The 23,225-nt window shown below is 50.8% G+C and overlaps 1 protein-coding gene and 1 long non-coding RNA gene across 8 annotated transcripts; one reads left to right on the top strand and one right to left on the bottom strand.

Moving 5' to 3' along the window:
• Positions 1–772: 772 nt before the first annotated feature.
• Positions 773–7,716, bottom strand: LOC128313666 (uncharacterized). Its single transcript, XR_008294674.1, has 2 exons — positions 7,111–7,716; positions 773–990 (listed from the first exon to the last, which is right to left on the bottom strand). It is a non-coding gene; the product is annotated as an uncharacterized LOC128313666 (long non-coding RNA).
• A 427-nt stretch (positions 7,717–8,143) lies between these two features.
• ZNF500 (zinc finger protein 500) lies at positions 8,144–22,906 on the top strand. Of its 7 annotated transcripts, none has more exons than XM_053213457.1 (7): positions 8,144–9,674; positions 11,994–12,130; positions 15,489–15,987; positions 17,638–17,821; positions 18,038–18,102; positions 19,112–19,223; positions 20,956–22,906. In XM_053213457.1, the coding sequence occupies exons 3-7, from the start codon at positions 15,586–15,588 to the stop codon at positions 21,639–21,641; spliced, it is 1,449 nt and encodes a 482-aa protein (XP_053069432.1). In that variant the 5' UTR covers positions 8,144–9,674; positions 11,994–12,130; positions 15,489–15,585; the 3' UTR covers positions 21,642–22,906. The 7 variants fall into 7 exon arrangements, with proteins under 7 accessions (XP_053069432.1, XP_053069431.1, XP_026899123.2 ...); XM_053213456.1 differs by having other exon boundaries at positions 8,144–9,822; XM_027043322.2 differs by lacking the exon at positions 8,144–9,674 and having other exon boundaries at positions 11,800–12,130.
• Positions 22,907–23,225: the final 319 nt, after the last annotated feature.

Below are 23,225 nucleotides of genomic sequence, written 5' to 3'. Positions count from 1 at the left end.
GCCTGTGGGGACCCACACCTAGCACGCCAACATCTCAGAGGCAGTGTGCTGCTACATAGGGGCCGAGCACATTCCTAGGGTTAATATTAGCCCTGGGCAATAGGGCAATGTCTACAGCACACACCCTTTGGCTCAGCAGTTGTATTTAGACATTGTAATCAGAAATTCTATCTCTAGGAACAGATCTTAGGGATAGACCAGAGTTTCTCAACCTTAGCACTGCGGATGTTTGAGGCTGGGGCATTCTTTGTTGTGGGGCTGTCCCATGCATTATAGGATGTTTAGCCCTGGGCCTCCACCACTGGATTGCCAGTAGCAACGTCCCTCCTGCCGTGACATCAAAAATGTCTCCTGGGGCACCTGGGTGGCTCATTCAGTGGGGTGGAGTGTCTGGCTGTTGATTTTGGCTCAGATCATGATCCTAGGGTCACGAGATCAAGTCCTGCATCACGCTCTGTGCTGAACTTAGAGCCTGCTTAAGATTCTCTCTCTCCCTCTGCCCCTCATACCTGTTCATGCTTGCTCTCTCTCTCTCTCTTAAATAATAATAATAATAATGATGATGATAATGTCTCTAAACATTATTCACTGACCTCCTGGAGACACAGTCTCCCCTTTTGAGAACCACGGCTCCTGGCACCCAGTATAGTAAAGACAGAAAGCAGCCTACCCGTCTGCCAGGAGTGGGCCAGGAAGTAAATCATGGGGCATTCACACCACATGCACTCGTTTGTTATGGCTGCTGTAACAAATTACCGCCAACTGGAAAGGCTTAATTTTTTTCAGTGTTTATTTTTGAGAGAGAGAGAGACAGAGTATGAACTGGGGATGGGCAGAGAGAGAAGGAGACAGAGAATCCGAAGCAGGCTCCAGGCTCCAAGCTGTCAGCACAGAGTCGCACACGGGGCTCGAACCCACGAACCATGAGATCGTGACGTGAGCCGAAGTCGGATGCTCAACCGACTGAGCCCCTCAGGCGCCCCTGGAAGGCTTAAACAACACACGTTTACTTTCTCACGGTTCAGGAGGACAGAAGTCTGAAATCAATACGGAGGTGGCAGCAGGGTGGTGCTGGGGGGAAATCCATTTCCCTGCCTTTCCCCAGCTTCTAGAGACTGCATTCCTGGGCTTACGGCCCCTCCCCTTTCTTGATGCAGGTGCCATGTGCCTTCTGGAGTCAAATTTCCCTCTACCGCTGTCTTGTGAGGACACCTGGGACTACACTGGGCCTGCTGGGATAATCTGTGATAATCTCCCCTCCTCAGCATTCTTTTTTTTTTTTTTTTTTAATATTTGTTTTGCTTTGTTTTTGAGAGACAGAGACAGAGTGCAAGCATGGGAGGGGCAGAGAGAGAGAGGGAGACACAGAATCTGAACCAGGTTTCAGGCTCTGAGCTGTCAGCACAGAGCCTGACGTGGAGCTGGAACTCACGAACAGTGAGATCTTGACCTGAGCAGAAGTCGGACGCTCAACTGACTGAGCCACCCAGGTGTCCCAGCATTCTTTTTATTTTGTTGTTAACTTGTAAGTATTTTGAGAAAGAGTGTGCGTGTGAGTGGGAGAGGGGCAGAGAGAGGCAGAGAGAGGAAGAATCCCAAGCAGGCTCTGCACCATCAGCTCAGAGCCCAGCACAGGGCTCAACCCCATGAACCCTGAGATTATGACTTGAACACCTAAGCCGAAATCAAGAGTCAGGAACCCAACTGACTGAGCCACCCAGGCCAGGCCGAATACCGGTCAACATTATTAATTTAATCATATATGCAAAGTCCTTTTTGTCATAGAAGGTAACATACTTAACATATTTATAAGTTCTGGAGGAGGGACTGGATATTTTGGGGCGTGGGGGGGGTATTCTTCAGCCATCACAGCATAGAATATAATATGGTCCTTGAAGAGAATGGAGTAAGACAAACACTGTATGGCCTCACTTATACGGGGAACCTAAAAGAGCTGGATTCATAGAAACGGGGTAGAATGGTGGATGCCCAGGGCTGGGGTGTGGGGGAAATGAGATGCAAGTCAAAGGCTACAAAGTTTCAGTTATCTGATGAATAGCTCCAGAAGACCTAACACACAGCATGGTGATTATAGGTAACAACACTGTATCTTATACTTGAAAGTCACTAAGAGAGCAGATTTTTTTTTTAAGTTTATTTATTTTGAGAGAGAGAGTGGGAGAGAGGCAGAGAGAGAGATTCCCAAGCAGACTCCACGCTGTCAGCGCAGAGCAGGATACAGGGCTCGATCACAAGAACCGTGGCCTGAGCCGAAATCAAGAGTTGGATGCCTAACCGGCTGAGCCACCCAGGCGCCCCTAAAAGAACAGATCTTAAATGTTCTAACCACATTCAAAAAAAGATAACTATGGGAGGTGACAGATGTGCTATCTAACTTTATTGTGGTGATCATTTTACAATATATATGTGCATCAAATCATTGTGTTGTATACCTTAAACTTGCACAATGTAGTCAATTATATCTCAATAAAACTGGAAGAAAAACAATTGAGGCTGTGCTATAATCACCCAGTGTTCATTCTTTGCACAGATTTTTAGGGCCCACTATATGATGCTAAAGAGGCTAAGGGTTCAAGAGGGAAGAAACCAACTCACTGCCCTCAGGAGCCTGCACCTAGGTGGGTCAAGATGCAAATAAACAAAACAAAGAAGTAAAATGTGGGCATGTTGAATAGTGATGGGTACCCTGGATGGGTACCCTGATACCAAGGATGGCATTTAAGGGATATAGGGCCATCTAGGGTTTACAATTGCAGGAAGGGGTCAGGCAGGCCTCACTGGGAAGGGAAGTTTGAGTAAAGATGTGAAAGAGCAAAGAAAAAGCCATGAAGATATCTAGGGTCCTAGCATTCCACACAGACGGAAAAGAAGCCACTACTAGAGCAAAGGCCCTGGGGCAGGAGTATGTTAGATGTGTTCATGGAAGAGCAAAGAGGCCTCTGTGGCTGGAGCAGCATGAACCAGAAGAGAGGGAGAGAGTAGGGGGGAAGTGAGGACAGAGAGGTGGCGAAGGGCGGGCCCACAGTCTGTCGAATTTGAGTTGCCCATCATGACTCTGTATGGATACAGACTGATTGCCTAAGGATGTTGATGAGAGGAAAACAAGGAGCAATAGAGGGTATAGCGGAAGGCAGCTCATGGGGCATGAGTACCTCCATAAAGTACTGAAGACTGGAACAGATGGTTGCTTCTGGGGAGGTCACTTGCCCTAGAGGTCAAGAATGGGAAGGAGATTTAATTTTTACTCTGTCTCCTTTTGTACTGGCTTGTTAACAGGGGCGTATATCACCTACTCGGAAAACATCAATACATTTATAATATTAGCTCTTGTCCCTTCCCTGAAAGTTAGGATCTACTGCAACCAGGGTCACCAGTGGGCGGGCGCTGGTGGAACGCTATTAGCCTGGCTCCACCGACCCCTTCCAGGAGGCTCTCCTGCAGGGTCCCTCAGGCTCCAACCACCTGCTCTCACGCATTCTCACGCATCCTGTCCTTGCGTGTTCACTGGGGCAATCTTCTTCTTTGGCCGGGGAGGGGTATTCCAGTGTTGATATTTTGCAGAGTGTTGGTTCCTGCTCCCATTGGATGACTTTATCTCCACTTGTGGAAGCCTTTGCCATGCTCTGGCCCTTTAATTTTTTTTTAATTATTTTTTAAACCTTTTTAATGTTTATTATTTTTGAGAGAAAGAGAGAGCAAGCAGGGGAGGGGCAGAGAGAGAGGGAGACACAGAATTCGAATGAGGCTCCAGGCTCTGAGCTGTCAGCCCAGAGCCTGACACGGGGCTTGAACTCACAGAGTGCAAGACCATTACCTGAGCTGAAGTCAGCCACTTAACTGACTGAGCCACCCAGGCGCCCCAAGCTTTGGCTCTTTTCAACTGCAGGACCTAGGACAAGTCACCTGACATCCAGGAATAAATCTCCTCCTGTGCGAAATGGGAATAGCAACACCAACCTCCTACCTCAGGGTTGTGTGGGGATAAATTGTTTTGTTTTGTAGGTGTCTGGGGGCGCGGAGAGAGGGGGTTTGCATTGTGCAGTACACCAAGCAGGTTCATGTCATAATGATACAGTCACAATATTAAATAACAATAGTGAGCATTTTTTTAATGTTCACTTTTGAGAGAGGGACAGAGCGCACAAGTGGGGCAGGGGCAGAGAAAGGAGGGGACAGAGGATCTGAGGTGGGCCCTGTGCTGAGAGCAGTGAGCACGATGTGGGTGGGGCTCGAACTCATGAATTGTGAGATCATGACCTGAGCTGAGGTTGGCCACTTAACCAACGGAGCCACCCAGGCGCCCAATAGGGAGCATTTTTTACAACGGGAATCACAAAATCAATGACACGGTACCTGGTACAATAAAACATCTACCAGATTACATGAAACTTATTCATATTTATTGAAGAATGTATTCACAGTAGCCCCAAAATGGAAACTGTAAATGTTCAGTGACAGGACAGTGGATAAACTATGGGATAGTCATACAATGAAATGCTCCTTGGCAATAAAAATGAGACAATTACTTGTGCATGCAACAGCGTGGAGGAATCTCACAGACATAATGATGCGTGAAAGAAGCCAGAGAGCAAATAGAAAGTACTATGTGGATGCCCTTTATGGAGTTTAAGAACAGGGGAAAAAAAATCAACCTAAGGTGATAGAAATCAGACTTGTGGTCGGGGTTGGGAGTATTGACTGGGGAGGGGCATGAGGGAAACTTCTAGGGTATTGAAAATGACCTATACCTTGATCTGGGTGGAAGTTACACAAATACATAGATTTGTAAAATTATTTGAGTCATGCACTTAAGATATGTGCACTTTACCGTGAGATATTTGTGCACCCTACTTGGTATATGTCATGCCTCAAGTAAAAATCTTAGAAGGTAAGAAGAAATGTAAAACAATTAAAATAGAAACAGCATACGACCAATAATGCCTGCTTAAAAGTTAGCACTGCATTTATTTAAAATTACTTATGAAAACTTTTGCCGGGTTTCAATATTTCAAGAATGCAAATTCCCAATAATAACTATTTTGATGCTGTTTGAAAAAGCATATTAAGGGGGAAAAAAAACATTAGGGGCACCTGCGTGGCTCAGTTGGTTGAGCATCCAACTCTTGATTTCAGCTCAGGTTGTGATCCCAGGATCGTGGAAATGAGCCTCCATACTCAGTGCAGAGCTTGCTTAAGATTCTCTCTCTCTCTCTCTCTCTCTCTCTCTCTCTCTCTCTCTCTCTCTGTCTCTGCCCCTCTCCCCTGCTTGTGTGCTCTCTCTCTCTCAAAAAAAATTTTTTTAATAAAAAATAAAAAAAACATTAAAATTTGCAGTTTATTGCCTGCTGCAAGCCTTATCCATCACATCTCTCTCCAACTCCTGCCCCCATTGCCATGAGCAATCATCAGGCTGAATTTGGTGTTTATCCAATTCCTAAGCATTTCTTCACACTTTTGCTACATAGGCATGTATCCCTAAGTTGCATGTAGTATGTTGTGCATGTTTTCACAGTTTATGGAAATGTTGTATTACTGTTCTCTCTCTCTCTCTCTCTACATAAATGAATAAACATTAAGAACTTTTTAAAATGTATTTATTTGAGAGAGAGCATGCGCACACAAGCAGGGGGAGGGGCAGAGAGTGAGGAGGGAATCCCAAGCAGGGTCCCGCTATTAGCATGGAACCTGACGCAGGACTCAATCCATGAACCCTGCGATCATAATCTGAGTTGAAATCAAGAATTGGATGCTTAACTGACTGAGCCACACAGGCACCCGTTTTGCCTCTTTTAATCAAAATGGTACCTATAGTGGTAGATGTTATGGTCCCTGTTTTACTGATCAGTTTTTCTTGCCCTCTCTTTCCTTCGGCCCAGCCCAATTAACTGCTGTTTCTGCTTCAGGAATCTCAGTTAGCTCCACACCTTGTGACTACTCCCTTTGCTAGTATTACCTCATCTCTGAAACATTCCAGGAGCTCCAGCTGGTCTCATTGCTCCTTCTATTCTCTCCGAGATCTCTACTCCACAAAGCTTCCTACCGTATTGCAACACTATCCTACTTCAAACCGCAAACTCTACTGATTTCGCATTGCTTTTAGGATAAAAGCCTCAATCCTCACCAGAATTTCCAAGGCCCTCCTGCATGATCTCACCTCTCCAGCCTCTCTTCCAAGCTTCATCTCCTGATCCTGGGCCATACTTGTCTCCTTTCTGTCCTTTTTTTTTTTTTTTTTTTTTTTAAGTTTATTTATTTATTTTGAGAGAGAGAGGGAGAGAAAAGCCCAAGTAGGCTCCACACTGTCCGTGTAGAGCCCAAAGTGGGGCTCAAACTCACAAACCATGAGATCATGACCTGAGCTGAAATCAAGGGTCAGTCATTTAACTGACTGAGCCACCCAGGGGTCCCTCCTTTCTGTCCTTTTTTTTTTTTCCAGTGTTTATTTTTAAGAGAGAAACACAGAGTGTGAATGGGGGAGGGGCAGAGAGAGAGGGAATCTCTAAATCTGAAGCAGGCTCCAGGTTCCCAGCTGTCAGCACAGAGCCCAATGTGGGGCTCCAACTGGTGAACTGCAAGATTGTGACCTGAGCTGAAGTTGGACGCTTAACCAACTGAGCCACCCAGGCGCCCCATCCTTTCTGTCCTTTATTTTTTTTTTTTATTTTTGTTTATTTTTGAGAGACAGAAAGAGATAGAGCACAAGCAGACAAGGGGCAGAGAGAGAGGGAGACACAGAATCTGACGCAGGTTCCAAGCTCTGAGCTGTGAGCACAGAGCCCAACGTGGGGCTCAAACTCATGATCCGCAAGATCATGACCTGAGCCGAAGTCAGACGCTTAACCGACTGAGCCACCCAGGCGCCCCCCTTTCTGTCCTTTAAATTCACCCCAATCTCTCAGGCCTAGCGACCTTCACACTTGAGGTTCCTTCTGTGTAGAGCTCTCCCCCCCAACTCCCTAGGTTAATTCCATCCTGCTTTAACACCTCCGCTCAACTATCACTTGAACCCAAAGGCAGGATGTATACCCTTGTATGCTTGTATACTTGTATACCCTATGGCAGGATGTACCAAAGATATAACTAACTTACTTGTGCAGTGATTTCATCACTGTACGCCTCTTGTTACCAGATCCCAACTTCAGCTGCCCGTCCCTCCAAAGGCCAACACTCAAGAGAGGAGTATTGACTGGAAAGGAATATGAGCTTTATTCAGGAGGCCAGCCATCTGGGGGAGAAGGTGGCTCTTGTCCAAAAGCCAGTTCCCTGGTTTCTGCCTAGCCAAGAGGGTTTTAAAGGGACCAGGGGCTGTTCATCACTGAGGGGCTGCAGTGGTCTGTAATATTTCCTACTTCTGTGCAGATTTAGTGGTGTCTATTTACAGCCTTCGGTGCTTGAGAGTTGGGCAAGAGGTCTAACTCCCACTCTGTGACCTGCGAGGGCTTTTCTTTTCTCCTTCTAGAAAGGAATGTAAGATTTCTAGATACCCGAGGAGGATTAGTAAGTCAATCATATGAACTTAAGAACACCTCTTAGGGGTGCCTTGGTGGCTCTGCCGGTTGAGCATCTGACTTCGGCTCAGGTCATGATCTCACAGTGGGTGGGTTTGAGCTGACAGCTCAGAGCCTGGAGCCTGTTGGGGATTCTGTGTCTCCCTCTCTCTCTGCCCCTCCCCCGTTCGCGCTCTCTCTCTCTCTCTCTCTCCCAAAAATGAATAAACATTTAAAAAAAAAAAAAAACCCAAACACCTCTTAAAGAGCACCATGCTAATGAAGATCAAAGCGGCTTCTCTTGGTAGAATTTGAATTTCAAGAAAATAAGCGTCTGCTAACCACTCTGGTAACCCCTGCACCTAGCACAGGGGAGGACTCAGCATGCTCTGAAAAACGTGTTGAATGGTTTTGAACTTGTTACAACCTTGAACGGCTAATGTCCCCATTCACAGATGTGTTAACTGAGGCTCAGAACCCCACAAGCCCTGGCACGGCCTCAGCAACCAAGACGCCGCCGCCTTGAAGACGAAGCCCCACCCTCTGATGCCCTGGCCGAGCCGCCTCCTGGGGAGACGCGCTGCACCCCATTGTAAGCCGGGTGGGCCCAGGCGTCTGCCTTTCCAGCGCGGCGCTGGGCACTCTGGAACGTGTAGTCTCGTCCTCCCTTCGGCTGCGGCGTCAGTGACTTCCGCCTCCGGCAAGCACAGACCTCGGGCGACCCTTGGCGAAAGACTCGCGAGACGGCGAATCCGGTTGGCAGCGACGCCAACGTTTATTTGCGCGCGGGCGGTGCGCTCAGCGCCTTTGCAGCCACTAGTGCATAGGCGGGGTTCGAACCTGAGCGGACGCCGTTTCCTGGTTTCTCTGGGCGGAGGGGTCCGGGCGCGCCCCAGACAGGCAGACAGACGCGGCAGAGTGTGTTCAGCCGAAGAGGACGGGGAGAGAGAGTCCAGCGTAGTAGCCGAGTCAGACCTTAGGGGGCCTGGGTTATTATTACGGGCTGAGTGCTCTAACCTGGTGCTTCGGGGCTGGGGTTCTGGAATCAAAGACGTGGGTTTCAGGCTCATTTCTGTAACTTCCTGACTGTGTGACCCTCCTTGGTTTCAGTACTTAAAACTCGGAGCTTCAGGGGGTTTTACCTGTAGAGATCACACTACCCCTGTTATTACTAGATTAAGAATAGACGGAGAAATGTGTATTGCCAGGTGCTCAGAGATTGGTGGCTGATATTATTTCAAAAACAAGCAGACAGGACAAGGAATATTTGGGGTTGGAAGTTGGGTTGGGGCTGTGCATTGACCTGGAAGGTCTCTATCTCTTAGGTAGACGGTGGGCGGGGGCCCTTGGCATCTTTTGCAGTCTTGAACAACTTGTGCCTTTAGAAACCTAAAGGGCACTTCCTATTTCTGGAGATCAGTCTTCCTGTCTGTCAGAGAGAGAGAGAGAGAATCCGTTTACTCTGGCGGTGGTGGCAAAGGTTCCTCGACCAAACTCTACTTAGGTTACTCTGAACTCTCAACAAGGCCTTGGCTTTTGGACTTCTGTATTCATTTAAGCATCGCCCAATTTTAGCAAGAATCCAGCAGGGTCACTTTAGCCAATACCCCAACCCTTGATACCTGATTGGGTTCTTCACGCCCCAGCGTCCCTCAGGTGATGTCTGATCACCCCGGCTTGCCTTCAGGAAGAATCCTACTAGGTTGATTTTGTCAGAATCCCTCGATGTTTCCTCTTACTAATTTTCCATCCTCCTCCACCTTGGCTATAAAGCCCCACTTTTCCTTGTTGTACTTGGAGTTGAACTCAGTATCTCTTCCTTACTGCACACCCCCTTGCAGGGGTCCCTGCACCTACCTCTGGTCTGGATAAAGCTTTACATACCATTGTGTAACACATGAGTCACTTTTTCCTAAACAGTGATTGAGAAAGTGCACTCCTCATCTGTGCCTTTCTCCCTCTTTGTGTCTGCCTCTGTCTCTCTTTCTCGCACAGGCTGGCTCTCCTCTGCATGGTTGGCTTCAGCCCTCAGTAGGGCTGAACGGATTTTTGAGGGGAGATAGATATTTTACCTCTGTTTCTCTACCTTTAGCTTTGGCCTCGTGCCCTTTTGGAGAAAGCTGTTGAAGAAAATATTGAAGCTAAGGAGATGCTGGTGGAGCCCAGGTGAATGGAGGGTCTTTTTGTGTAAATATTCTCCACCTAAAGGAACAACTGCATCACTCTCTCCCCTCCACTATCAGCACCTGCATCATTTTCTACGACTATGTATGTACGTCTTTGTGTGCGCCAGACTCGACCTGGAAGCATGTTGGTGGGTTTTATTTATCTCACACAGGATTTATTCTTTTAACGTTCATTTATTTTGAGAGAGAGAGAGGGTAAGCAGGGGAGAGGCAGAGAGGGAGAGAAAACCAAGCAGGATCCACACTGTCAGCGCAGAGCCCATCATAGGGCTTGAATCCATGAACTGTGAGATCATGACCTCAGTCAATGTCAAGAATCGGACGTTTAACCAGCTGAGCCACCCAGGAGACCCCCACACAGGACTTAAAGCCGGTTTTGAGGCTACATTCAAAATTAGGAGTTTCTACCTAAACGTCCATATGTCAGACTTCTGAGGAACAGTCAGACTGGCTGGCAGCATGGGGCCTGCGCCCCCCACTACTTCCCATGTCCCTGACACTGCCTTGCATCAGCAGCTGTCTGTGCCAGAGCTGCTCTGTTTCTTGTGGTAGGGAGAAGTTCTCCATGCCCATGTCACTGTCCCACATGGTATACAGAAGACCAAGATGGACACGTGTTTTAAGAAAAATGGGAGAAACGCGCCTGAGTGGCTTAGTTAAGCATCCGACTCTTAATTTCGACTCCAGTCACGATCTCAGTTTGTAGGTTCGAGCCCCACATCGGGCTCTGCACTTACAGCACAGAACCTGCTTGGGATTCTCTCTCCCTCTCTCTGCCCCTCCCCATCCCTCTCTCTTGCTCTCAAAATAAATAAACATTAAAAGAGAGAGAGAGAGGGAGATCACTGTCTCTACCATGTGAGGGCACAATGAGAAGGCAGCAGTCTGCAAGCCAGAAGAGAGCTCCCTTCAGGAACTGAATCCACTGACACCTTAATCTTGGACTTCCAGCCTTCAGAACTGTAAGACATAAAAGTCTGTGGTATGTTGTTACAGCAGCCTGAGCAGACGAAGACACTGTGTTTCCCAAAAGGAGTGTGTGGAATCTTCACCCCATTCTGAGTGATGCGTGAGCTGACCACACACAGGAGAGTCTAGCAGATGTCATCCCTGGGAGTAAGGATTTCCAAGTATGCCTGGTGGTCCTTGAATCCCCCTTCACACTCCAGCCTTTCTCCTTTATCCTGGAGCAGCTCTCTCAGAGGAATAGTCATGCTTTGCAAGGCTGTTCTTACTTGTCTGGTTCTTATTTGGCCTGCTGGCTGTAGGGACAAGGAGATAAAGTTTCAGGGGTGCCTGGGTGGCTCAGTCGGTTGAGCGTCTGACTTCGGCTCAGGTCATGATCTCGTGGTCTGTGGGTTCGAGCCCCGTGTCGGGCTCCTATAAATTTATTAATTTATTTACTGAGCACCTACTATGAACCAAGCAGATTTTCCCACTATGTTTAGAAAAACAGAGGGGGTATTCTGGCCCAAAGCAGCCACTTTAAAGGATAACCTGTAACCTTATCCTTTAAAGGATAACCAGGGGCGCCTGGGGGGCTGAGTCCGTTAAGCGTCTGACTTTGGCTCAGGTCATGATTTCGCGGTTTGTGAGTTTGAGCCCCACATCAGGCTTTGTGCTGACAGCTCAGAGCCTGGAGCCTGCTTCAGATTCTATGTCTCCCCCTCTCTCTGCCCCTCCCATGCTCATGCTCTGTCTCTATCTCTCAATAATAAATCAATGTTAAAAAAAATTAAAAAAAAATTAAGGATAACCAGAATCTTCCAAGAAATCACTCGGATATTTATTGCAAGGCGGAGCTCTGATTACCGGGCTGGCGTTCAGGAGTGCCTTAGGTGAGTGGTTGGGGCAGCAGGCTCTGGAGTGGACTTGCCGGAGTTTGATTTGGCTTTGCACTTTCCTGTGTGTGGCCTTGGCAGAGTTCTGCACCTCTCGGAGCCTCAGTTTACTCATCTAAAACATGGGTCATAATGATATCTATAAAAGAGAGTCATTGTGAGGATTTCAGTAGCACAGTAAGAAAATCCCATGGACTTAGGAAGTGCTTTAAAAACATTAGGTTTTATTATTAGCTCATAGAGGCCTTATAAAAAGCGTAACAAAACACCCATTATATATCAGTTTTGGGGCATGGTAGCTCCATGACGACTCTCTTAGATAATTTAGTCAAATTAGCTAAACTATTTGACTTGTATATTGAATTTTTGTTTCTTACTCATTTGGATACTGAGAAATTGCTACCAAAGATGACAACTTTTGGAGAGCTTGATTGTAAACCCTCTTTTCCCTGCCACAGTTAAACACCAAGAGCAAATGTGAGCTGAATCGATGCCTTGTCTGTGACGATGGAACCATGGCATCAGTCTGAAGGGAACTTCCCCTCTGTCTTCCGAGAAGCATATGTGTGGGTCGCTCAGTTGCTTGCAAACTTCTGTGAGTAGGAGGCTGCCATTTTAACTCAAACGGTCTTGTAGACTCCATAACCACTACGAAAACAAGCTACAGTTATAAGTATAAATATAGTGATATGTGTGTATAACGATAAATACTTCTCATTCAGACCACGAACAATGCTTGGGACCTTAGTAGCCCCGTGGGCCTCTTACAGGAACTCCATGGCACCAGGCATCTGAGACCCACGCACTGAGACCACGTCCTCCATCTCAGAGTAGCTACAAGTCATGAAACTAGAGCTGATGCCTAAGGAGCATTTGTCACGTGCTGGATATTGTCACGGGTGTTTTTACAAACGTAATCTCATCTAATCCCATCTCTCAGCTCCCTGAAGCTGAAGCTGTGGCAATCTTCATTTTACGGGTGCAGAAGGCAAGGCACACCTTGTTGATAAGTGGTGGAGCCAGGATTCGAAGCACTGGCTTGGTGTACGTCTTTGGAGGCCCCAGTTCACCCCGATTCACATTTGTTAGGGGCCGCCTGTTTGTGTCTCCCCCCATAATAGAATTAAGACCGAAATACTAAACAGACAAGCAAACGTGAAATCCTGAGCAAAGCAGAAATTTGTCCTTTTAATCTCTGTCGGTTGTAGTCACTGAAAATTGCCCAGACAGGAGAAGGCCAGAGCCTGGGTCACTACATAGACTTGGTAACTTCTGTGCATACGGCTCTGAGAAGGAGATGCCTGGTTCCCACAGCTAACCAGGAGGCAGTCAGAAAGGAGAAGGCATGGGACAGTTTTGAAAATGCTGGCGTCCCCACACCTGTCCCCTTCCCTAGATGCAACCCAGCACGTTCTGCAACTAGATGATGGTTGTCAGCCCTACAGAACTTGCTGACTGTCCCTCAGATTCTCCACCGGCCTCTTCTGTTTTCCTCCTTTTCCCTCTCCCATTTTATTTGTTCTGTCTTCTTCCTCTCCTGCTATATGCTCCCTGTGACTTATTCAAAGTTCCTCTTTGCACATTCTGTTCCCAAAGCAAATCAGTTGGCAGGCCTCTTGTGTTGGACTTAAGTACCAGTTCTCTGAATAGCTCCACATGTTGGTGTTAGTTTATTCTTAACATCCCCGCCTGTCCTGACCAGCACCCTCATGTTGAAGAAGAAACTGAGGCGTATATCTTCCTGCCTTTCTTCAGACCCCACCACAAGGCTGTGGTGGTCTTGAAGGCAGTCCTGTAATCTGCTCTTAAAGATGCCTCCCACTCGGGGGGCGCCTGAGTGGCTCAGTTGGTTGGGCGTCTGACTTCGGCTCAGGTCATGATCTCGCAGTCCGTGAGCTCAAGCCCTGTGTTTGAGCTCTGTGCTGATGGCTCAGAGCCTGGAGCCTGCTTTGGATTTTGGCTCCCTTTCTCTCTGCCCCTCCCCAGCTCATGCTCTGTTCTGTCTCTCAAGAATGAATAAATGATTAAAAAAAAAATTATTTTAAAGATGCCTCCCACTCGGGGAGAGGCTGTCTCCAGAAATAAGTCATAGGCATCCCAGTGCCTTGTTCCGCTTGGTGTGCTCACAATAAAAACTGGATGCTGGATGTAGCGGGGGAAATGAAACATGAGACAGAGTGCAGAGTAGGAGGGGGAGAAAAGCTAGTGGGAAGATGGGGTTAGGTGCCAGGTCTGGGGATGCCAGAACTAAAGGACTCAGGAATGGCCTGGTCCTTATGTCAGCGATAATGCTGATGGAGCACTTACCATGTGGTAGGCAGGTTACCCTCACCAAGACCCTTTACCTGCTTAAAGGGCCAGGGGCTTAGTCTTCTCCAGTCTGGACAGCAACACCAGGGACCATTTGTCTAGTTCACTTCCTGTTCATGGTGCCTGCCTGTTACAAAGCAGAGCCCAGTATTTGTTGATTAAATTAACAAATAAAAAGAAATCAGCCATTGGTATCCAAGATGCCCCAAATAAGTAACTTTCTGGGTCTTCACTTCTTAGTCTCTAAAATTAAGGAGTTGGACTAGGACAGATGCCTGGATTCCAACCTCACCCCAGCTCTCCACTTACTGAGTGTGTGTGACCTTTGTCTGGTCACTGAACCTCTCTGCCTCCTTTCCTCATCTATAAAATATTGCTAATAGTACCTACCTCCCATCTTTGTTTCAAAGATGAACTGTTAATAAATTGCAAAGTATTTAAAACAGAGCCTGGTACATACAAAGTACTATGTAAGTAGAAACGTAAATTTACAAAATCCCCTCCCACCGTGGACCTTTCTCAGGCTAGGGGAGGGCGCATGGAGGCGACACGGGTAGCATGGCCCAGAAGCTACGGGACCTCGAAACGCTCGCCTACTCACTGAAGGTGCAAGGACTACGATACCCATAATGCTTCCTGTGGTCCCGCCCACGCGGTCTCTTTCCCACGCGCTTACAGGTAGTCGGCCAGGGGTTCGAGGACTACGTTGCCCACAATGCATCTCGCGGGCCTGCCCTTCCAGGCTTATTCCCACCCTCGACAGCCGGCTCAGCTAATGGCGCGAGGACTACATTACCCACAGCGCTGCGGTGGGCCCGCCCACACGGCCTCGTTCTCTAGTACCACAGCGGGCTCAGCCCGTGGCTGGAAGAGGACGTAGCCCGGGTTCCGCTTTGTGCAGGTTGTCGGTCTAGGGTCTAGCCGGCCCGCCTGCTGCACCCCCGCGCCCACGGTCCTGCCCCCGGCCCGGCCCGCCGCGCTGCCGGTGAGTGCGGGCGCGGAGTCCCGGCCCACGCCGCTTCCGTCCCGCAGCCCTTCTTCACCAGAACCCGGGGTTGTGCTCGGCCTGGGCCACCGCTCACCCTGCACCCGAGGACGAAACCGGGGAAAGCATGCCCGGCCGGGGAGTCCCTACTCTCTCAGGACCCTGGAGTTGGAGGGGCCGTGGTGACCCATCCACCGAGGGTACCCGGCGGGCTTTCAGGGCTTGCCGAGCCCGAATTGGAGGGTCAAGTCGTGACAGAACCCGCGTCCCCTTGGACACAGAGGGCCCTGGTTCTATTTCCAAGGGGACCCCATCCTAAAAGGGCCAACCGTAGTAGTGAAAACTGCACTTCCCAAGCTCTGGCCCCGTTCCAGTCAGTGCTCAAAACCCTTTGCAAATATCCCGGTTAGTCCTCTTAAAAGCCTGTGTGTAGGAATATCATCATGTCTACTTTTTGCACGAGGAATCGATGCCCTGAGAGTTTAAGTAACTTGCTTAGGAATTACCAGGGGGCTTAGAAGCAAGGACGGTTTGATTTACTTCAGCTCTTTTGCCAATGAGGGTGAGTTGGCTCTGGGGCTAGGGCAGGGCCTTATGGGTGTGGACACTCAACTAGCCCCACTGCTGCACCCCAAATGATTATGTTGTTTCTCCACAGAGCCCTGAAAACATCACTTCCAGTGTCTGGCCAGAGGTACAGGGAGAGACAGATTTGACCTTTCAGGCACAAGAAAGAGCAAGACTTGCCCCAGACAATGGCGACCACACCTGGTCTCCAGCCTCCACCACCCCTGGAGCAAGACGAGATCCTGATCGTGAAGGTGGAGGAGGATTTCTGCTGGGAAGAGGAGCCTTCCCTGGAGACAGAAGACCCCAGCCCTGAGACCTTCCGCCAGCTCTTCAGGCTCTTTTGTTACCAGGAGGTGGCCGGACCACGGGAGGCCCTGAGCCGCCTTTGGGAGCTGTGCTGCCGCTGGCTGCGGCCTGAATTGCGCACCAAAGAGCAGATCCTGGAGCTGCTGGTGCTGGAGCAGTTCCTGATGGTGCTGCCTGGGGAGATCCAGGCCCGGGTGCGGGAGCAGCAGCCGGAGAGTGGTGAGGAGGCCGTGGTCCTCGTGGAAGGGCTGCAGCGGGAGCCCAGGAAGCAGAGGCAGCGGGTGAGGTGGGGGGCAATTTGGCCCTAAGGTGAGGAGATGGGGACCCAAGACCTCAGGGCTCTGCTCCTAAGATCTGCATTTGGAGATTCCTTGGGCTGTGGAGCCCGCGGCCTGCCTTGGCCATTGGGAGGACCTGGGGCTGCCTGTACCTGTGAAACAAAGAAGGCAACTGCAAAGTGTTTCTCAGCCTTGGCCGATGGGTGTAAACCTGTCGATTAAGCACATGTAGCCCCACTAGCTCTCTTTGAACTGTGTGGTTTGGTTCATTCACATCACCCCAGTATAGGTCCTATACAGGTTTTGATGGGAAAGAGGTTGGAGATCTTCCAAGGCAGGGCCCTGGGGGTTGAAGAGATTCCAGAAGGAGAGGAGCATTGGGAAGAAAGAGCAGGGGCTGGTGGGTGTCCCAGTTAGAGCTCCCCCCCCACCTCCAACCTCTCCAGAGCTGCGCTGGCCAGTGCAGTGGCTACCAGTAACATGTGATTTTTTTTTTTTTTAACGTTTATTTTTGAGAGAGAGACAGAGACGGAGTGTGAGCAGGGGAGAGGCAGAGAGAGAGAGAGGGAGAGGAGAGAATCCCAACCAGGCTCTCTGAGCTGACAGCCTGATACAGGGCTCCATCTCATCAACTATGAGATCGTGACTGGAACCAAACTTGGGAGTTGGATGGTTAACCGACTGAGCCACCCAGGCGCTCCCACGTGTGATTTTTTAAATTAAAACTAAATAAAATGTCAGGTGTAGTTCCTGAGTCACACTGGCCACATTTCAAGGGCTCAGTTGTCACACGTGGCCAGTGGCTACTGTACTGGACAGCGAAGATATGGGACACTTTGTTGTCATGGAAAGTTCTGTGGACAGCACGACTCTAGAGCACGCTCCCAACTTCTTGTAACCAAATTGGAGTAATAGGGAAGTCTTAACAAATTCTTCTTGCTCAGATTAGGTTAGTCCTACTGCATAGCTCTTAGCTCAGCTTGGATTAGTTCTTTGGCATGCCTTTCCTCTGTCTCTATGCACCCCATAACCTCTGGGGACTGTCTCTTCTTAGAAGTGTGGGATGTTGAGCTTGATGCAGGGATCCCTGGCACTGGTTTTAAAGTTTTCTTATCCCAAGTACTGTTGCAGAGCTCAGTAAACGCTGAGACCCAAGTTGATCGTGTTCACCTGTTCTGGAATTGGGACATAGATGGTCTCAGAGCACTTGTCACTGACTTCAGGAAATGTAGCACTGCTATAGTGTGAACTTCTGAAATGAGATCTGATTCAGGGCCTTTCTGGTCCAGGGTCTGTTGGGAACACCAAGGAAGGAGGGGTAAGAGAGTGCAGTGTGATGGGGAGACAGTGGAGTCTCACTCAGGGGCAGAGCAAGCCTCCGTTTGTCCAGGTTGGGAGCCTGACCTCTTCCCAGCTCACATTCCTTCTCCCAGAACAGTCTGGAGGGAGGACTCTGTGCGATGGGGAGGCCTGTGGGGGCAGACCTGGGGAGGTAGCCGGCGGGGTTGGTTGTGGTGAGGCACAGCTGGGGGGAGCCTGGGAGCCTGGGAAGGGAGCATGGCCAGGGGTGCCTGAGGCAAAAGTGGTTGGGGACCTTGTGGGTTTTCTCCCAAACTTCTGGGAACTGCTGGGCAGATCTCCATCCGCATGCAGGGCCTGGAAGTGCTCCCTGATGATGTACTGCCCCACGGGACAGGAGAACAGTGCTTGAAACACCAAGTGGAGGCTGAGCCAGAGGAGCTGTCTCTGGAGGAAGGGTCTGGATGCTCCAGCCAGCAGCCCCCAACCCAACTGAGCCACACACCAAAGAGGAGCCCCCAGCTCTGGCCAAAGAGGCGTGAGTAGCCATCCCTCTGGATGAAGGAAGCCCTGCAGGGAAAGGAAGCAGAGGGAGGAGGTTGTCACAGGAGGTTGGGCCACTGCATGTGGGAAGGACAGGTTCCTGCCCAGGACTGAGCGTAGGTGCAGAGTAGTTGGCCCTGTCTGGGCCTTTGCTACTGTTTCCACACCTGGGCTATGTGGCCTTCTCTGACCACTCTGTGTCTTTCCCCAGGCCCGGTGGCCTCCCAGCATCAGGAGACGGCACCGGCCACATCCTTCGTTTCATCCTGGTCCCTGGTGAGTGGGTGTTCCACTGCATCCCTGTGTGTCCCACGCCCTTGTTACAGGGACACTTTCTCCATGGCCAGGTCCAGCTTTCGGAGGTGCTCCTCGTGGAATGACCCCTTTACCCTTACTTTTACCTCCTGGAAGTCTTCTCTCTGATGCCATCTGGGTATTAGGTGTGTCGCAGAGGATTCCAGGGCTTAGTTGTGGACTGGGGCAATTGCTTCAAACCTAGCTGGGCGCTAGATTCTTGGGACCTTGGGCAAAAATATAGATTCATCCCCCAGCCCTGGCCTGGAATCAGAGCCTCCGTAGCTTGTTTAAATAACAGCTTTATTGAGATATAATTCATATACCACACAACTCGGCCATTTAGAGTACTTAACATTTAGTATATGTATAGAGTTATGCAACTATCATGATGGTTCTCAAAACATACTCCTCTTCAAAACACCCGGTACCCGTTAGTGGTCCCTCCCCACCCCCGTTCCCCAGCCCCTGGTGGTCTTCTTTCTGTCTCTGTGCATTTGCCTCTTCTAGACATTGCTTGCTTGGGTTTTAATGTGCTCCTCAGGTCACTGTGGTGCTAGATTTGGGAACTACTGGCCTGGAGGCATCCTGAAGTTCCCAAGACCCCTGACTCGGGTCCCAGGTCTGGTTCGACCTGAGGCAAGGCATGTCTAACTTGTGCCCCTGAGGAGCATGGGCCCCAGTGGCTGAGCGCACAGTGGACCAGCTGCTCCATACGGTGGCTCTGTCCATGGTGTCTCTGGGCCTGCAGCAGTGGGACACGGCATGGTGATGACGGTGTCCTCCCAGCTAGCAGGATTCCGCTGTTCTGTGAGCGGAACTTGAGGAGCAGGAGTGGATGACCGCATAGGGAGAGGGATGGTGTAGGAGAGAGGCAGTGGGGGAGGCAAGCAGGATCTGCCGTTGTGTTACAGGTGGAGGGGGTGGGTGAGCCCGCTAGGCCGGCCGCATGAAGGAGCCGTGGCAGGGGACTGAGTGGGTTGCACTCCAGCAGGTGCCGGTGACCTTGGAGGACGTGGCGGCATACCTGTCCCAGGATGAGTGGGAGTGCCTGGACCCGGCTCAGCGGGGCTGCGTCTGGGATGTGCTGCCCGACAGCGGGGGTAACGTGCTCATCAGTGGCATGTCTGTGACGTGGGCCAGTCTCAGGGAGGGTGGCTCCTTCCCTTAGGCTGGCTATGGCCCACTTGGCATCTCCCAGGCCGTCTCCCTGCCAAGTACCGTTCCTGTCTCTCCACCACTTACAGAAGCCAATCCAGCAGTTGTTGGACTGCAGTGGCCCAAGGAATCCCTGGGGAGCATGTTAAACTAGGAACTCACACCCCGCACCAGGTTGGTTCCATGGGCCGGGCACACTCCCTGGAGAGCCTGCTCCGCACCCAGCTGAGTGCAGCCTGCAAAGGCAGGGTTGCTAGAGACCTGTCAGAGGCCCAGCTGCAGTGGGGAGAGTATGGCTGCTCAGCTCATCCCAGGCAAGTGCCCAGAGCTGTCCTGGGTTCCTCCGTCCCCACGGCTCGTCCAGTTTCACTTAGCCTCTGTGCCGCCCGTGACCCCGGTGGGTAGAGCTGCTCCTGGCAGGGCCTTGGCCATCCACAGCCTCTCCTTTCCAGCCCTGTCCCCAGCTCATCCCCCAACACTGTCTGGTTTTGAAGGAATTGAGGTGCTTGTTTGGTATCAGTTGGATTTCTTCAGAGAAACAGAACCAATTGTGTGTGTGTGTGTGTGTGTGTGTGTGTGTGTGTGTGTGTGTGTGTGTGGTGTAAGTAAAGGCATTTATTTTAAGGAATTGGCTCATAGGATGGTGGAGGCTGGCAAGCCTAAAATCTGTAGGGCAGTCCTGCGGGCTGGAGATTCAAGTGAGAATTGATGTTGCAATCCTGAGTCTGATGTCTGCAGGGCAGGCCAGCTGGCACGAAACCCAGGCAGAATTCCTCTTCGGGGAAACCACAGGTTCTGCTCTTGAGGGTTCAGCTGATTAGATGAGGCCCATCTACTGATACTGAGGGTGATCTGCTTTACTTACATCTGAGTGTAGATGTTAAGTAGAGAGTATAGCAACCTGAGAGGATTTTTTTTAAATATATTTATTTTGAGAGGGTGGGGAGAGAGTGTGGGGAAGGGGCAGAGAGAGAGAGAAGAGGAGAGAGAATCCCAAGCAGGCTCTGCGCCATCAGCACAGACCTTGATGCGGGGCTTGAATTCACAAACCATGAGGTCATGACCTGAGCTGAGATCAAGAGTCCAATGCTTAACCGACTGAGCCACCCAGGTGTCCCAACCCAAGAGGTTGTTCCGCCTGGCTGTGGTGCCATTGTTCGGTTAAACACCAAAACACTGTTGACATTGGGTCTGGATAATTCTGTTATGCCATCCTGTGTGCCATAGGGTGTTCACCAGCCCCCCTGGCCTCCACTCACTAGATTCCATTAGCAACACTCCACTGCCTGGCTGTGACAACCAAAAATGTCTCCAGACATTGCCAAGTGCCCTCTGAGGGCCACCATTGCCCCTGGGGTTAGAATCCCTGGCTTAGAGGCTAAGAGCCTAGACTCCAGAGCCCACCCTGTAACTTACTAGCCAAGTGACTCTGGGTAAGTTCTTTAACCTTCCCGTGCCTCAGTTTCCTCATCTTAAATGGGGCCATAACAGCACCCACCTCCCTGGCGTGGTGAGGGTTTCACGAGCTGCTGCCCATGGTTAATTATCTCCATCCAGGGTCTGACAAGCACTTCCTGCTGAGTGTTCTGAGGCTCCGCCCAGCCTTTGCTTTCTTTCTTATCAGGAGCATCCCCTCGCCCCACGAAGGCCTCAGGGACTGTGCTTTCTCTGTCTCAGGGCTTGGGCTGCAACTTGAGGATGGAGAGGGCGCCAGGCAGGACGTGCTGACGAGAAGGGAGCAGGACCGAGAGCTGGTTGGGGGCATGACCAGGCCTGAGCAGTCTCTGGAAAGAGGAGGACCCCGGTGGAGTGAGAAGCCGTACGCGTGCCCTGAGTGCGGCAAAGGCTTCAGTAAGACGTCCCACTTGACCAAGCACCAGCGCACACACACCGGGGAGCGGCCCTACAAGTGTCAGGTGTGCGGGAAGGGCTTCAGTGACCGCTCCAACTTCAGCACGCACCAGCGGGTGCACACGGGCGAGAAGCCCTATGCGTGCGCGGAGTGCGGGAAGCGCTTCAGCCAGAGCTCCAGCCTGGTCATCCACCGCAGGACACACACTGGCGAGCGGCCCTACGCCTGTGCCGAGTGTGGGAAGCGCTTCAGCAACAGCTCCCACTTCAGTGCACACCGGAGAACGCACGCAGCTGAGAAGCCCTTCGTGTGCCCGGCCTGTGGCAGGGGCTTCCGCCGGGGCACCGACCTCCACAAACACCAGCGGACCCACAGCAGAGAGCAGCGCCCCCCAGGCCAGTGGAGCCCCACAGCACGGCTCCGGGAGGCCCCTGGGCCAAAGCCTGGCCGCCACTCATTGAACTGTCCATTTCCGGGATCCGTTTCAGAATTTCGAGGTCACAGTTCATGAAGCTGCTGGAGCTGTTTCTGTTGTGGAACCAAAATCCTAACCTTAAGGCATTTCACACTGATCCCATTTGCCCCTGGTGTGGGTCCAGCTTGTGGCGGTGGGACATTTCAGGTGCTCAGGCCCAGGGAGGAATCTGGACACGGAGTTTGGCAGTGACGGCTAGATACCAAGCCGGGTGTATGTGGGTCCTGGGGCTGCTGTACAAATGGCCACCACCCGGGTGGCTCAGCACCACAGGGACAGACTGTCACAGTTCAGGAGGCCAGAAGTCCAAAACCAAGATGTAGGCAAGGCTGCCTCCTTCTGGAGGCCCGGACGGAGAGACCATCCCAGGCCTCTCTCCTGGCTTCTGCTGTTGCCGGTGTTCCTGGTGTCCTTGGCTTGTGGCCACAACACTCCCATCTCTGCCTCTCCCGTGTCTCTGGTGTCCTCTTGTAAGGGCACAGTCCTTCCATTTAGGGCGCCTAATCCTGAATGACAGCATCTTAACTAATTACATCTGCAAAGACCCTGTTTCCAAATCAGGGCACATTCTGAGGTTCTGGATGGACATGAAGTTGGGGGACACTCATCAGTCCACTTCAGGGAAACCTCAGTGGCTCCCATTCCTTACTGCATTAACATACCCCAGCCTTCCCTGGTCTCCCCCCCTTCCCCTCCAGCCTTGCCACATTTTTCAAAACATAGCCTGTGGGGACTTGTTCCGTATCCCAGTGGTGTCGGCGGGCAGTGGGATGAGTTGGGGGTCACCTGCCTAGAGCCACAGCTGTTCTAAAGGACAGATGACTCATGTGAGTACGCTTCCCTGATAGCCCATCTTCCGACCTCCGCAGGCGTGTGAGGATGCCTGTGGAGATGACTGACATCTGTCCCCCCAGCAGGAGCCAGGGCCGCCTTTGCTCCATCCCCAAGTGGCCAGGACAGAGGCAGCGTTGGTTGCCCCACTTTGTCCCTCTGCGGTGGACATGCTTCTGATCTGTGCACATCCACTATCTCCTGGGTGGCTGAGGGGAACAGTATAGAGTACTTGTTCCATTTAGTCATCACTGAAGTCTTGGGGGCAGCTGCTGAAACCACTGGGTTCCGGAACATTCCACGCAGGGAGTATGGCAGTTTCCCATGGCTGGGTGGCCTTGGACCTCAGGCTGTGCTCCATTCTATTTGTCACCCAATAACTGTATATGTTTTCACCTTCCAGCGTAACCCAGGTTCCAGGGTGCATGACCTACTCTCTGTTTCCCTAATAAACAAAGCGGGTCCTTCTGGCCTCGTGTGCTCTGCCCTATGTGTTCTTTAGAGAAGGGGGCCACTCAGTTTAAGCATGGTGTTTACCTTCTAGGCCAGCTTCCAGAGCTCCAGCACTGCCGGTAACCCAGCTTCCCTAAGTAGCTGCGAGTCTGCAGGCTCACTACTGTCGTGTCCAGGCTGGTGCCACAGGTGGCCGCCTGCTTCCTCGCCTGGGACCTGGGCCTGTTGGTGCCTCTTCCAGAACATTCTCTCAAGCAACCCTGAGACATACGGCTTTTGTGCCTCTCCTTGTACAGATGGGAAACTGAGGTCCTGAATGCTTTTAGCACCTTGTTC

The sequence above is a fragment of the Acinonyx jubatus genome, chromosome E3 (genome assembly GCF_027475565.1).
Source record: "Acinonyx jubatus isolate Ajub_Pintada_27869175 chromosome E3, VMU_Ajub_asm_v1.0, whole genome shotgun sequence".
NCBI lineage: Eukaryota > Metazoa > Chordata > Mammalia > Carnivora > Felidae > Acinonyx > Acinonyx jubatus.
This window is presented reverse-complemented; position numbering and strand designations above follow the sequence as displayed.

What these genes read in the sequence shown, in the direction of transcription:
- ZNF500 (XM_053213457.1), top strand. Translation starts at nt 15,586, where the DNA reads ATGGCGACCACACCTGGTCTCCAGCCTCCACCACCCCTGGAGCAAGAC. An exon ending in CCAGCTCTGGCCAAAGAGGC is followed by an intron (nt 17,822 to 18,037) that starts GTGAGTAGCCAT and finishes GTCTTTCCCCAG; the next exon opens with GCCCGGTGGCCTCCCAGCAT. An exon ending in TCGTTTCATCCTGGTCCCTG is followed by an intron (nt 18,103 to 19,111) that starts GTGAGTGGGTGT and finishes GTTGCACTCCAG; the next exon opens with CAGGTGCCGGTGACCTTGGA.